The sequence below is a fragment of the Hippocampus comes genome, unplaced genomic scaffold (genome assembly GCF_001891065.2).
Source record: "Hippocampus comes isolate QL1 unplaced genomic scaffold, H_comes_QL1_v1.1 scaffold85, whole genome shotgun sequence".
Taxonomy (NCBI): domain Eukaryota; kingdom Metazoa; phylum Chordata; class Actinopteri; order Syngnathiformes; family Syngnathidae; genus Hippocampus; species Hippocampus comes.
In genome coordinates this window covers 684,506-699,266 of record NW_017805540.1, presented here as the reverse complement: position 1 = coordinate 699,266, position 14,761 = coordinate 684,506, and the positions used below count along the sequence as shown (strand labels likewise).

Genomic DNA, 14,761 nt, shown 5'->3' with positions numbered 1-14,761 from the left:
GTGTGTGTGTGTGTGTGTGTGTGTGTGTGTGTGTGATGAATGGAATTCCGCATCGGTGTGCAATTGTAAAACAAGGCTGTGTGTTGAAAAAAAAATCTGAAACTGCATTTAGGAATGGCTCAATACTGGCTGGCCATATTCGGGCCGGAGTTGGAAATACATTTCTGGCCCAAATACTTCACGCCACAACCGGCCCTCATCTGGTTTGCCAGAGTCAAGCCAGTGCCTCCTTTGCCACGCCTGGGCCGTGTTCGGCCCACATGCGTTATGCCATTGCCGACACCAGGCCAGCTGTGCCGGCTTCATGCCGAAGCCGGGCCAGATGCCTTTGCTGACTGGGTCTTTTCTTACACCCTTCTTGTTGTGTTTTTAACCCAAAATAAATTACCTGAAAATTAGAACTTGCTTCGTATTTTAAACGTTTTACTCGAAATAATTTCTTGATTGATTGTCCTTTTGAACCAAATGAAAAACTTTGAAGGATATCAGAGTTTCCTTTGACGACAACATAAAACGTGGCACTATCGCTACCAGTATTATTTCTGTGTCAGTATTACGAGATGTGTTGGTCGTATGACCCTGTTCTACATTGAAGTCCTCCTGCCTCTGCCTCAACAAACCCAGACATTCTTTTTATTCATCTTTTGGTGAAAAAAAAATAATTACAGCGTAATGCGGGATTCAACAACAGTTCTGTCTTTTCTCAGTGGCTTGCTTCTGGACCCACTTGCATGGAAGGACTGCTGTAGACAAGTTGACACGTTGCTTTTAATTTGAAATGAACTCATCTGAGGTGGCAAAAGTACTTGTACTTCAGGAGAAGTACAGAACATTGTGTAAAAAAAAACAAAAAACTCTGGTAAGCACTGTTTCAATGCCGCAGCTTTGCAAATGTTCTGTGCTGATAAACAAAATAATGATAAGCAAAAAAATATACCCTATCCGAATGTATCACAGCTCAATCTTGGAGTCACTAACATCAAATAATTTTATCAAATTAGGCCGTGGATGGGAATACATTTTCAAATGTAGGGAATGAAAGTAAAACGTTTTTTGTTTTCTTTTTAAGACTAAGATACAGATCGCTGAGAAGTCAACTGAAGTGCAGTAACTCCATATTTGTACTTCCCATCACTGGAAATGATAAACAATTCTTGTCCTGTGACACGAACAAACAGACATGTAGGATGTGCTTGCGTGTTTCATAACCGAGTTTATGGAAGTGTTATGGGGGTGGTGACATGTTCTGGCCCACAGGTGATTGGACATCTGCTTCCATGTCGACACCCACTTAACTGGTCGAGGTAAGCCAGCATCCTCAGTCCAAAAACATATTTTCTCTGTCTCCGATGATGAATAGTTTGGTGATTAATATTGCTTGAATGCATACGCCTGGTGTAAAAACAAAGCGCTGCAGCCAAGGTTCACAGGTTGCCGAGGCAACGCACCCTCGCAGCACAGATGATTGGCCTTGGTCGTCATTTCAGTTGCTTCTGTGTTTATTAGTTAAAAATAGTTCATCAGCAGGCCTCCTGACCACTGTTATGATTGTAATGATCATGAGCGCTATTAAAAGACGAGCGTGAACAAGACCCACTGTTGTTGTTTTTTTAGCATTAGGAGAGCATTTTTTCCTTGTTATGTGATACACTCCAAATTGTCATATTTTTGAGGTCCAATGTTTGTTTCGTATATCATTCCAAATCTGCAACAACAAAAAAAAATATTAGGCCAACCCATGTTGTAGTATAGGGCAGTATAAGCAAATAAGACATGACTGCCATCTAGTGGTGATTGGTGATATTACAACTTAAAACTACAGTCCCAAAGATTCGCATATTGGCAGATTATAATTTTTCTTTTTTTTTCAATTAGTATTATTTCATATTTTGGATTGTCCCCATTTTTTTCTGATATTTTTTCCAACATTTTGCCCTGTTTTTCATGGAAAACGTGTACTTCGTGTTAGTCTTAATGTTTTGGGATTATTTATTCATTTATTTAGTTATTTTTATTTAGAGGCCAATTAGAGTGTGGTTGCAGATCATTGATGAGTTGACAAACATGACTTTGTCATCGCAACTCGTACGCAAAAGTCCTGTAAATATTTGTGAATACTCCGTTGAAAAATGATCAGCCATTAAAGGACCTCCGGAGTTCAAAAAGCAAATTTGGAAGGTTTTGATTTTGTATTTCCCATGACTGCTGTGACCCGGAGAAGGTGAGTAAATATGAGAAGACAGCTTAATGCAACCTTGTTTATCTTTAGATGCACTCAAAACATCATTTGGAAAAAGCGTACATCCATAAAAGCTGTGCTGTGAAACCAGTGGCTAAAAACTAATAACTAATAATATGAAGGGTCACGACTTGGATTGAGAACTGCCTCAATTTGTCTACTTTCCCGGCTTGATGATCAAACAAGGTGGCCAAGAATTTTCTACGGCCATTCGCATTAAAAAGCATACAATTCACATGGACAGCACAACTCATTAGGATTCCCTTTATTTGCAATTGCCGTCAAAGGGGTCCAGAGTTAAGTAAGCACCACTAAGAAAAATAAATAAATAAAACAACCAATCATAGATTGAAGGACTCGCAGGCAGACTCAAAGCAGGCACACCCCCGCGTCTTTGCCTGTTTCATTAGGCTTGAGTATTTTTGCTGAAACTATGGTGGAATATCCACCGTGACAAAAGTGCAAAAGAAGGAAGCGGACAGATACCGTGATGCACGTTGGCGAGGGGTGTGGCTTTGGTCAAAAACTTGAATTTGAAACCTTAAAGCTCACCCATTCATTTATTTCAAAGCTGCAGTCCATTTATAAACTTTCAAGCCCGGACCCAAATGCGAGTTTCATCAAGACCTCACGTATCCAGGAGGCTTTTACGCGTCGGCTTAATTGAATGTCCATACTGCGTGACTTTGTTTGGTTTGGATAGTGGGAGGACTGAGTAAACCGATGCAAGAGTGGACTTAATGCCTTGTGACTTACATCTGTTGCACTTAAGGTGTCAAAATAACACCTCAGAACACAAACACCCTCTCTCTAAAAACCCAAGGGATATTTTTTTTTCCAACAAATGATTGTTGCTTTTGAGGATGATGTAGCTAATTATGTGTACATTATATATACAATGTAGGTGTTGCACTTCTGAAACCATGCATCTCCCCTCTAACCTGTAGAAAAATGTGTACAATTATTTTAGCCTCAACATTGCCGGCTCTCATCTCCCTTCTCACCTGACCTGCCTTTGTGCATTTATTTTTCTCTTTCCCAACCTCAATGCGACCCGTTTTAAAATTGCGTATACGTCATCATGATGGCAGCAACAACGGAGATGCAGAGGATCCTTTAAGAGTCCTTCCAGAAAGTGCATTATGTTTTGTTATTATTTTTATAGGGTGCTGATTTGTAGTTTGTAGCTTGAATTTGAAATGACCCTCTGCGACATCATTCCAGGAGCCTTTAAATTGAATTTGAATGGAATATTTTAAAGTTGAAATACATTTTTCAACATGGTTATTGAAGGTAGGGTCTGAAATAAAACTCTTTTGTTGGGGAGAGACAGACTGTGTTCTTCTATTTGACTCGCGTAGAGTGCTGTCTCGAGGAGTCAAAAAATACAACTGGTTCATGAAGCAAACTTGAAGCTTCATTTTCCCATCACTAGTCTCAATCAGTTACACAGTTACCTTGAAAAAGTAAGTAAGTTACTTTTCTGTTTACTTGTTTGAAAATGTCATTTATGTTACAAGTTAGTTTAGTACAGTAGTTACATTCATCAGATACCTACAACCCTAATTAGCATAAAAATGGCCGCTGATTTTGCTACTTAAATGGCAAAAGTGCATTTTTAACAGTGAAACCTTTTTGAATCACCACAATCACTTTTTTATGACTTTGTTTCTGGACTGCACTCAACATAAATGAGCTTCTAAAAACATTTTTTTAACTCCTTCTAGACTTCACTGAAGATAAATATACCTTTGAATAAAATATATTATAAATGCAGTCTCAGCTTGCAAAAGCCACATGACCAAACCCGCAAATCAGGTGAGCCGTGACTTTTGATTCTGTCTTGTAACGATTTTATTCCTTTTGTCTTTCTACATATTCACTGGATTTAGTGGCTTCTTTTTGTTGTCCTTTTTTTTTTTTTTTTTTTTTTTTTTTTTGTGCTGAAGCCAGACTACTGTGCAGGAAAAATATGATAACATCAGGCAGAGCGTGTTCCTCATGCCCCGCCACAGAAGTCTCATGTGTCAGCCAGCCCCAGCCAAAATGTTGGCATCTCAGCTGACTACTTTTATCTTTCCTTCACTTCCCCTTTAAGACAAAACACACTGCTCTGAAGTGTTTGGTGACTATTATGTGATGCCAGAGGAAAATTGGTGAAGTTCACACAGCCCATCACATGTTGGCGAGATCAGTATCACTCATGAATCAGAAACGAAGCGAACACCTATTCAGAAAGTAAGCCCTGCATAAGACAGTATCATCTATTTCGTAGGAAAGGCCCTCACCAAAATATGGTACTCCATCTGACTCATTCACATGCAAAGGTCTCCTTGTGAACCTGAGAGAGCATTTCTGTTCTCTCCAAGTACTTTGCAATATCTCCAGTACACGTTGTTCCCGAGGTAGGTGACAGGGCCTTCTGCTCTTTTTGACCTTGATGGTAGAGTCAAAAAAAAGAGGGCTGCATCACACAGGAGGTGAAGAAGAAAAGACTACAAGGAGCCTCTGATTTAGTTTGACTTGCACTTTTCTGCTTGGTTAACTTTAGACTTACACAAGACAAAGAGCTCTGTTGCCCCCTGCTGGACAGAAGGCAAAAAACGAACCATAGTGAATAACTAATTGCACATCCATCAGTCCGTTTCTATCCTGCTTGTCGTGGTTAGAGTTGGGAAGTATTGGAACGTATCCTTTGAAATGCAAAACACACAGGAAGCGGAGATTCGAACATCAGTACTGTGAGGCAGACATGCGAAACACAAGTGCACCATGCTGCTACTCCTTGCACAACACGATGCTATTCAATACAAGATCTGAATCAAATATTCAACCTTAGGCCTTCAGTGACGTCACATATATTAACACAATATAGGCTCGTCAAGCAGCACTTAATTTCAGGAGCATTTAAAACCATCAAGTATGCATTCACAATTAAGAGCAGGAAACTCAATTTACAGATATTGTCAAAAATAAAAAGATGATTTAAAAATACTAAATAAAATGCCACCCAAATTACGCTGTGTGATCTTAAACAAGTCTGTCCAATAAATTGCGCAATGTCACAGTTTCATATAAGACACCAACCAAACAATAACTAAACAAACTATTCTTTGAAAATAAAGTTAACAGATCATTTGCATTTTGAGAATAGGCTACACAACAGCAAATAACTGAAAATGTTGAGCAGCTGAGATTGAACGAATTTTCGTGCACAAAGGTGACTACAATGCGCCATTATAAATTGCAGGTAAGCAGATTTATTTGATACATTTTTGTATCTTTGTCATTTTATTTCGTTACCATTAATTTAATACTAACGAAATAAAATGACAAGAAGAAATGTAAAATAAAATTCAGTTTACTCACCAATGTAGTGCCTGTTCACTGAGCTGCAGATCTATGCGAGTGTGACAAACCCTTTTCCTTGCTGGGACAGGCTAGCTAGCGCAGGAGTTGGGCGACCTCTTCGCACAATATCCAGCTTTTCGTGGAAGGCCCGTCTTGAAAATTGTGTGGAAAACTAGTTCTGCAACCAGATCAACGTCTTCCCCTTCGGCCATTTTGGGTTAAAATGCAGTGATAGCTCTAGCAGGCGCTAATCCAATCACCGAACGCACACGTCCAGTCTCAACGTAAACCCTTCTAGCTGGCCCTGGTACGCAGACTCGTAATCTGATTGGCTATTGCAACTTGACTGTGCCCGTTCACTTACAGCGCACAGGGGCCGGCTCTGTTTAATCTGAAGGCCCCGAGCAAGTTTAATTTACCTGGCAACACAAGCTAGCTGAAATGTGATTGGTTCAAAACTCTACCATAATAAATAAGTTATTTATCGAGTGGCTTTCAATGTTATTTAAAATAACATTGAAAGCCACTCGACTAAGTGGAAATAATATGACGTAAAGAATACAGAGAATAATTTTGTTTATATATTAATGAAAATAAAATAACAAATTAATGTTTTTCTCAGAAAAGTAAATTTATTAAATTTACTTTTCTGAGAATGTTTAGGCCAGCAGAGAAGGTCTTGCTGGCCCTGACAGAACGCCACTGACTGAAGCACACCACAATTCCAAATTCATCACACATTTCTTTGAAATACAGTCATAGAGAAAAAAAAACATTCAATTACAGTACCTCAAGACTACAAGCATTACTTTCTAGTATACTGTAGTGACATTAAAAAAACGTCCTGGACAGGACGTTTCCAATGGCAGTCAATCTCATGACAACCTTCTCCAATGTAATCATTTTTTCACTTACTTCGTTGAGCCGTTCTTTCTGAGTTGTCTCCTTGTGTTGGGGATACCAAGAAAATTGTTCACTGTTTTTTTTTTCACATTTGTGTCTAGAACTTTGAGCTCTTTTGACCTACGGCATTCAGACTGCTAGGCAAACTAGCACCAAGTGCCTGCTCATAAATGGCATGGAAAATGCCCGTGTAACACAAACAGAAAATGCATGACTGAGTGACCTTGTGGTGAAATGTAACAGTATGAAAAAAAAGGCCCGAATGAAACCTCTTCAAAACAAAGATGTTGTGGTTCTGCTGAGACGCAGGTAAACTTTTCTAGTCGATTTTTTTTGCGCTGACTCGAAATCTATTCTCATTTTTCCTCTAGCACATCGTTTTCATAATAGGAATTGAACAATATCATATGTAATATACTAAAGTACTGAGTAATATTTATGAATTAAAGATTAGGTTCAGCAACAGGAGGATTTTTTTGAAATTACTCCAATTACAACAGATGGTGAAATCCGTATTACACAAACCTAAAAATTTTTTTTTTTAAATCTCAAAACTTGTTTGACGTGCTTGAAAAAAAGGAAATATATTTTTTAAATGTCCAAAATACGTTTAAGGACACATAAAGCCAACTCACATGACCTGTGTAATGTGTGACGATAACAATATTTTTAAAGGACAAGTTGTGGTATGTTTGTTTTCATTTTTTTTCACATGAATGTTATTGTTGGGGGAGAATATAAAATTTATTTAAAAGAAAAGTGACGTTCATGACAATTGCTGCACATTTTGAAAGCGCGCCTCCAGTTGTCGCCTGTGGGTATTTAAAAGATGCAGTACGTTCCCGGTAGCACCGCTAGATGGCGCGCAAACAAACAACATGCACTCCTGCAGCAAGAAGACACTTGGCTCTTCTCTTCCACCCTCTTCAAAGGACGATAAGCCGAACTCGCGACGCTGCCTGTCAAACGTTGAGCATTTGAAACCGACAGACGCTTGATGCAGAGCTTGAAGCAAACAAGAGTCATGTGTTGAGTCATCTGCAGACCGGCAAGCGGCGCGTAATTCCTCCGTCGTCGTGCCTCGGAGAAAGGACACAAGCTTGGGTCTCGGCTACTGCGCACATCGATCAGCGATCAGCTCCAGAAGCCGAACTCTCCAGCTCATCGATCCGCCTCGACCTCCAGGGGAGGAGTAAGAGTGCGCAGAAAGATGCGCATCCGTGCTTTTCTTTAGTGCCGTCTCAGACCAAACAAGTGTCGAGTCCGTAATCATTCGATAAATGAGCGATGCCAGGGGTGACCAAGTACAATTTGGTGGACGACTCCCTCGATTTGAGGATCCCCATGCATAACGAGGAGGTGTTCCAGCATGGAGTCAGCTTCGAGGCGAAGGTAATTATTGGACGGATCGTGTGATCTGCTTCTTTTTCTTCCTCGTTGTTCACTGCCATGAAGCATAAATGTGTTCCAATAACAAAGCCATTTTTCTTTATTGTCTCTGTATTGGATAGTATCACCTTCTTTCTTTTGTCACAAACATTTTCCACCAATTCTGTCCCAGCAATTTTGTTCGAAGTGTGTCAGTAGAAGTTTGAGTTGATGCAATATGACAGTAGAGTAACAAGTGGTAGTGGCTTTCTCTGACATGGATTTCCTTTGGATTCTTTCAGTACATTGGCAGCTTGGAAGTGGGCCGTCCTGGCAGCCGCATGGAAATAGTTGCTGCGATGAGAAGAATCAGAGTAAGAGACAATTAAATATTTCATATCCCCGAGTTGTCTAACTACTGTAATAGCGAAGCAAACCCATGACCAAGCAAATGAAGTGGATGCTTGCTGACAGTTGTGTTTAATGTCACACCTTGCGCGCAGTGATGGGCTACCCTCTTTACGCTCCATCCGGCTGTGCCCGGTCATATTCCCTGCACACTCTCTAATCTGTCAGGAGTTATTAAATGCCATCCAGATTCTGACTTGATGCCTGAGGTTTATTTGCCACACTATTTGAAAAAAAACAACATCTCTCGCGAGGCTCAGACAAGGCCAGCGACTGCAGAGCAATAACTTCTCACTGCAGTGCGAAATGCGTTGGAGGAAAGGATTTACTATCTGTTGGTAAGCGCCGAGATCTAATCTAACATCCAATTTATTCAGTCACACAGAAGTCGGCTGTGTCTTCGATGACACGCAATGAGGACTTAATCCTCATCTGGGATAGTGGTGCCTTATTGGCATATGTTGAGGAAAATTTCTTCTATTTAAAGCTGCAATCGCCCGCTCAGAGCATCTGGGCCATAAGATCCCCCGCCCGATACCTCCCTAACATCCCCTTCTACATGTGCAAGTATTCAAATCATTGTTTGTTGTCTTCTATTCATGTGTCCGTTTGCTGAGTATTTTTTTTTCCAAACCCCTACTGTGCCCCTCCCTGTGTGACGTTGGAAAAAAAAAAGTGACTTAAACAAGACGGAAAATATTGAAAAGTATAAACGTAGCATTTCAACTCATGCTACATTTGCTAACTGCAAAGCTTTTAGCTCGTGTGGTTAATTTCCTCAAGTTCTTTTCAGAGAAAAAAACATGTCCACATGGCTGCAGCTGCTTGTCCAGCCTCCCCGACGGACCTGCGCCGATGGACTGAATCTTGACGGAGGCATGCGACAAAAGGGCAGGGTCTGGTCGGTGACGGGCGTGTAGGATGACATCTCGCCCGATCCGAGACACAGAACGATATTTATCTGGTGGTCTGACCGCATGACCGTCATGATGGACAAAAAAAAAGTCTTGTAGTTTGAGAAGGCTATTTGGCTTTGGAATTTTCCCTAAGTAGTTCAGCACCAGTTTAAGAAGCGTTATCGCTATCACACTGTTCCAACTATAATGGATAATTGACGCCATTCAACCTGAAGTCAGTGAGGGTAAAGTTTTCCCCTTCTGAATCGAGCTTTTGCTGATGCCTATGCTCCAGTTAGCCTTTTCCTCCTGGCATTGCACGAACGCCTGCTCTAGGAGTGTAAATAGTCCTTCAACATGACTCCCAACGACTCCAAGCCGCTTGTTGTGTCAATATGAAAATTGAAGACGACGATGCGGTTGTTGAAACCAATTTGTTTTCTTTTTAGTGGCAGGTGAATGCGCATGCAATTTGTGCGGTCATTTCATCCAATGTTATGCCTCATCTTCCTCTGACAGCTTTGTGTGTTGAGATGGATGGCGTTGCTTCACGCGTGCTACGTGGAAATAGCATAAGAGCGGATCCTAGTCCACACACATTACAGAGGCAGTGAATCCATCACCTGAGCGTCCACACTGTCAATGTCAGAAAAATTGCCACTCCTCGATGAGATGGATGAGTGGCGAGTAAGAGCATCTGACAAGCTGCATTATGGAATCGTGTGGCTGTTACGCACGCTCATCGCTGGTTAGTAGATAAACCGCTTGCTGATTCGTTGCCATAAACGTCATGGCTACTTGCCGCTTGACTATAAATAACAAAGTCTTAATTTGAAATCCAGATGGATGGATTTCAATCTTATGTGTTAGGACTAGTGCTGTCAAACGATTAAAATATTTCATCGTGCTCGAATGTATCAATGTCATAGTTAACTCATAATTAATCGCAATTAATCCCACATTTTTATCTATTCTAAATTTCCTTTGCTTTCTTTTTGTCCTATTTTTTCCCATTTTAATGCTCTCATCAACGTGGAATGGTGGATCATTTTTTTTGGTGCCAAATGCAAATATTTACTCAAACAACAATGTCGATTTTTCACTTGGAGCAGTTATTCAAACTCGGAGCACATTTTATTATTTAGAGCCACGTAACATCCGCTGTGACGTGATGCCCCATTAATCTTCCGATAAAAAAATGAATCCTGTTCAAATTTATTTAAATTAATGCCGATAATAACGCGTTAAACTGACAGCACTAGTTAGGACGAATGGAAGGACGAGTCGGAGGTGAGTGAAAAGGCTTGTCAACATGAGGACAAACAAAATACGACGTATCCTCAATCGACTCGAAGTGCTCGTCGTGATCACTTCATCATCAGATGTTTTCAGACACGATGTGCGTGATTTCAAATACATTACGGCCGCAGCGAGCTCTCTGGGCCGAGATGTCTACAGCAGGAAACTCAATCGTTAATCACGAAGAGGGATGAAAAGTGTGCCAAATATCTCAACCACCCGCTGTGATGGCTGAATTTGAAATCGTAAACGGATTCTGAAAGGAGAAACTGAAAGCGCCAGCGTGTTTACTCAAGCTTGTATTTCCTCAGAGAGGACGATAATCAAAACCGTCCAGCTATTTAGACGACGCTGTCCCTCTTTTCCAATTCATCATCTGTCACCGTGTAAAGAGAGCCGTCTCAGTCGGAGTGTGCAGTATTCATCATTCTCTCCACCAGCGTGTTTTTCAACCTCTTTTTGAATTTGTTTCAAGTCACCTTGAAATGCTTACACGTTTGTTTTGCTTTTCACAGTACGAATTCAAGCTGAAGAACGTCAAGAAAAAGAAGGTCAACATTGTTGTTTCCACGGACTTTGTCAAAGTCATACTAAGAAAAAAGAAGGTCAGTCCCATAAAATGTCATTTTATTACTACAGCAAAGGCTAACTCAGCGTCTCACTTTTTATATGTCCCGACAGCGAAAAGGCTGGTCTTGGGATGAGAGTACAATCTTGGTGACGCAGGATCCCATATTCAGGTGGGGACAAGCCTTTCATACTTTTCCATTTCCATTACTATTAGATTTTATTTCATCTTCACTTTTCTTTCCCAAATTCACTTACTTTTAGTTTGTTTTTATTAGTTTTAGTATTTATCATAGATAGATAGATCGATAGATAGATAGCAAATTTAAAAAATATGACCGATCACTAATCCGATCAGAATTTGGACCCATCGATCCAATCTATTAAAATAACTTGTTTATTTACTCAATAGTCACTGTACAAAAATTGGGAGTTGCCTAGCCCACAAATAAACCAAAATTTGTGTATAATTGGCACCCATTGAAATGCATTGGGGTGAAAAAAAGAATATTATTTATACCCTGGGTCCAGTGGTTAGCGTGTCGACCTCACAGTGAAGAGGTGCAGGATTCGATTCGCCTCCCTGTGTGGAGTTTGCATGTTCTCCCCGTGCCTGCGTGGGTTTTCTCCGGGTACTCCGGTTTCCTCCCACATTCCCAAAACATGCGTGGCAGGTTAATGGAATACTCTAAATTATCCCTCTGTGTGAGTGTGAGCGTGAGCGCGGATGATTGTTCGTCTCTGGGTGCCCTGCAATTGGCTGGCAACCGGTCAGGGTGTCCCCCGCCTGAATTGAAAGGCGCCGAAGACAGCTGGGATAGGCTCCAGCACGCCAGCGAGCCTTCTGAGGATAAAAGTGGCTCGGAAAATGGATATGTAATTATACCCTAGGAATTTGCCCCAAAATGCTGAGAAACATTCATATCACACAAAAAAAATGAAAATAAAAAATCTGACCATATATGCCGTTAATTTTTGTATAATTAACAATGGCGTCAGAGATCGTTCCCAGATTGAGCGATATTGTGTTTGCTGTCATAGATGAATCGGCAAATTATGACACCTGTTTTCTGAATTTGGTCTTGTGATGATTGCAAGCTGAGCTGTGATTGGCCGTTACCTTAGCCCTGAGCAACTGTGCAACTCTGATCTACATCAATCAACAGCAAATGACAAAATGGCCACCGCCTTGGATGGATAAAAACGGGTGGATTTTGCTGCTCAATTCATATTCCAGAAACACAGTACGGTATTAATCAGAATACTAGTGGGGCTACATAGAACATATTATTTGTAAAGATCATTTTTTTAACTTGACTACCCCTTTAAGACGTGAACGAAAGCCCACACACTCTTTTTTTTTCTGCCACCAGGATTTTTTACGTTTCCCATGATGCACAAGACCTGAAGATCTTCAGTTACATCGCAAGAGATGGAGAAAGCAATAGCTTCCGCTGCAATGTCTTCAAGTCCAAGAGGAAGGCAAGAGAAACATCCCCGCGAAACCCGACGATGTCATGAATGACCACGCGTTCGTAGTTTCACAAGGACTTCAAACCAATCGGTAGCCCGTCCAGCAGGCCGGTCGGTGCTGATGTGGTGATGGGTTGATGGAAAAGAAAATATCTGCATATTCTCCTCCAAGACAAAGATAATTCCTCGGTGATCCCTTTCTCATGGAGACGAGACAGAGAGTGACTTAGATGACACTTCATATTAATCATCCTAGTTGGGAGAGAAATGAGGATTGTGTGTGCATGCGTGTGCGTGTTTCTCCGCTCTGAAAGACAGCGCTGCTGAATAACGTCACCTCATTGTCTGGAGAATGGCCTGAGTGGGGTTTTTTTTTTTTGTTTTTTTGGTGGCTGCTGTATACCATGCATGTAACTGAGCAGGAGGAGATGGAGCAGCTGATACGAGCAAATTAGATTTCTTCTCACGTCATCTATATGAAGCTTTTAGCTTCAGTCTGGGGAGCACCAGCTGCTTTATTTGACAATACCGGTGAAGTAGGGTTGATGGGGCAATATATGAACGATTACATGAGCTATTTTTTGCGACTTTGTTATTCTGTTTGACTTTTCCTATCAAATTGAAAGTCTCAAAATTCTATAAAAATGTCTGTGAAACCGACAACAAGAACTTAACCAATCTCTGTTGGCTGCAGCCTGCGGTATGAACCATTTTGTCTCTGCCTGCGCCTGGATGAAATCCACCAAAATACCACCTGCGCCACAACTTAGACCTCCTTTTAGCGAGTCGAAAATCTAGTCTGCCTTCTGTCACCAAATTGTCACGCACTACGAGGTGTGTAATAGAAAACACCCTCAGAACGCACAGGAAGGTGCAACGCAATCTGCCGAATTTCCAAACAAGGCAAAATAGATTTGCCCCGGCATGAAAATGAAGCTACGCCAAATTTTACCCCATAGAAGTTGCTTGCTTACCTATTTAACGTCCTAGCTTGAACCAGAGCCTCCCTATCCTTCTCAAACCTGCAAGCATGTCATGAAAGCACCTGATATCTGTTTTAAATTTGGGGGGGGGTCAAATAATCTCAAATGACTCCTGAAACATTTAACTTCCTATCATAGAATTTTGCCTTTACGACGTAATTCCTTCAATCTGAGCTGACCAATCAGTCACTATAGCAGCAGAATCAATACAGAGCAGTGGAAGCTTCCCCCTCTTCCATATACTTCCCCCGCAGCAATCCTTTCTCCTATTCCACCTCCTTTTCGTCCCGCCGGCTCCCTTCATCTTTCCATCCTCCCTCGCAGCTTGATCCCGACCAGCTATTTGTCTCACACGCACTCTCGTCTCCCTCCCCAGTCTCAGGCCATGCGGATTGTGCGGACAGTAGGTCAAGCGTTCGACGTGTGTCACCAGCTGACCTTGCAGACTCAAACAGATGACCAGGAGGATGACGAGGGGAAGGAGGAGGAGCCTGATGCCACGCCAGGTGCCAAACATCACAAACTGTTCCTTTCCTCCTGTCACAAATCGCCCTTACCTGCCACTTGGCACACCAACTTCCCCCTTCTTGCTTCTTCAAGCACCTGCTGGAAGGGGAAAAAAAAAAAAGGCAGAGAATATCTGCCGCTGTCGCCGAATGATCGTGTTCATTATAGCTGGCGGTGCTGCGGCTGCACTCTCGTGCTGGCGAGTAGTTTGAGTCATTGATTAAATCATTTGCTCTTGTGGATTCGACACACCACCTCGCCTCTATGGATGAGTTGCATGCTGTCAAGCTCAGAAAAAAAAAAAAGAACAGAGCATTAAAGGTCCCTCATATGTGTCTGCGTTCTGTGCAGCCAACAAGAGGTTTGCATCGTCAGAGGAGACCGACCTTGAAGCCACAACAGAGGAGAGTATCGAGTGCAACACTTCATCAGACCCGGAGAGGAACAAAAAGGTCCTTGGTAATAATGGGAAGGTACAGACCGTAAATTATACTTGATTATTTTAGTGCCACTCATTGTTATTCCATTCAAACAAACAGGAGACGACAGATGGCGGCGCCCACTTCCAAGTGACATTTATGGATGCTTTCAGACAATTTACATGCAGCAGATTTTTTATTTGGGATGCCTGGAGAATCTGATGAGAATCCCCCCCCCCAAAAAAAAAAAAAAAATAGGCCTCAGATGGATGGCTCTCCATCCTCGCTGTTGGTAAGCGCAGTCTGTTTGCTCTTCTCCTCTCGGCTTCAGGGCTCCAAAGGTGGCCT

At 41.6% G+C, this 14,761-nt stretch overlaps 1 protein-coding gene across 1 annotated transcript; it reads left to right on the top strand.

Annotated features, from left to right (window-relative positions):
• The first annotated feature begins 7,352 nt into the window (after window positions 1-7,352).
• LOC109521391 (carboxyl-terminal PDZ ligand of neuronal nitric oxide synthase protein-like) lies at window positions 7,353-14,674 on the top strand. The gene is made up of 7 exons (XM_019879234.1): window positions 7,353-7,885; window positions 8,164-8,235; window positions 10,980-11,069; window positions 11,146-11,204; window positions 12,405-12,513; window positions 13,864-13,993; window positions 14,346-14,674. Exons 1-7 carry the CDS (start codon window positions 7,781-7,783, stop codon window positions 14,489-14,491), a joined length of 711 nt encoding a protein of 236 aa, XP_019734793.1. The 5' UTR covers window positions 7,353-7,780; the 3' UTR covers window positions 14,492-14,674.
• Window positions 14,675-14,761: the final 87 nt, after the last annotated feature.

Excerpts from the sequence above, each read along its gene's own strand:
- LOC109521391 (XM_019879234.1), top strand. The coding sequence starts at position 7,781 with ATGCCAGGGGTGACCAAGTACAATTTGGTGGACGACTCCCTCGATTTG. Across the intron at positions 7,886-8,163 it reads GAGTCAGCTTCGAGGCGAAG|TACATTGGCAGCTTGGAAGT; the intron begins GTAATTATTGGA and ends GGATTCTTTCAG. Across the intron at positions 8,236-10,979 it reads CTGCGATGAGAAGAATCAGA|TACGAATTCAAGCTGAAGAA; the intron begins GTAAGAGACAAT and ends TGCTTTTCACAG.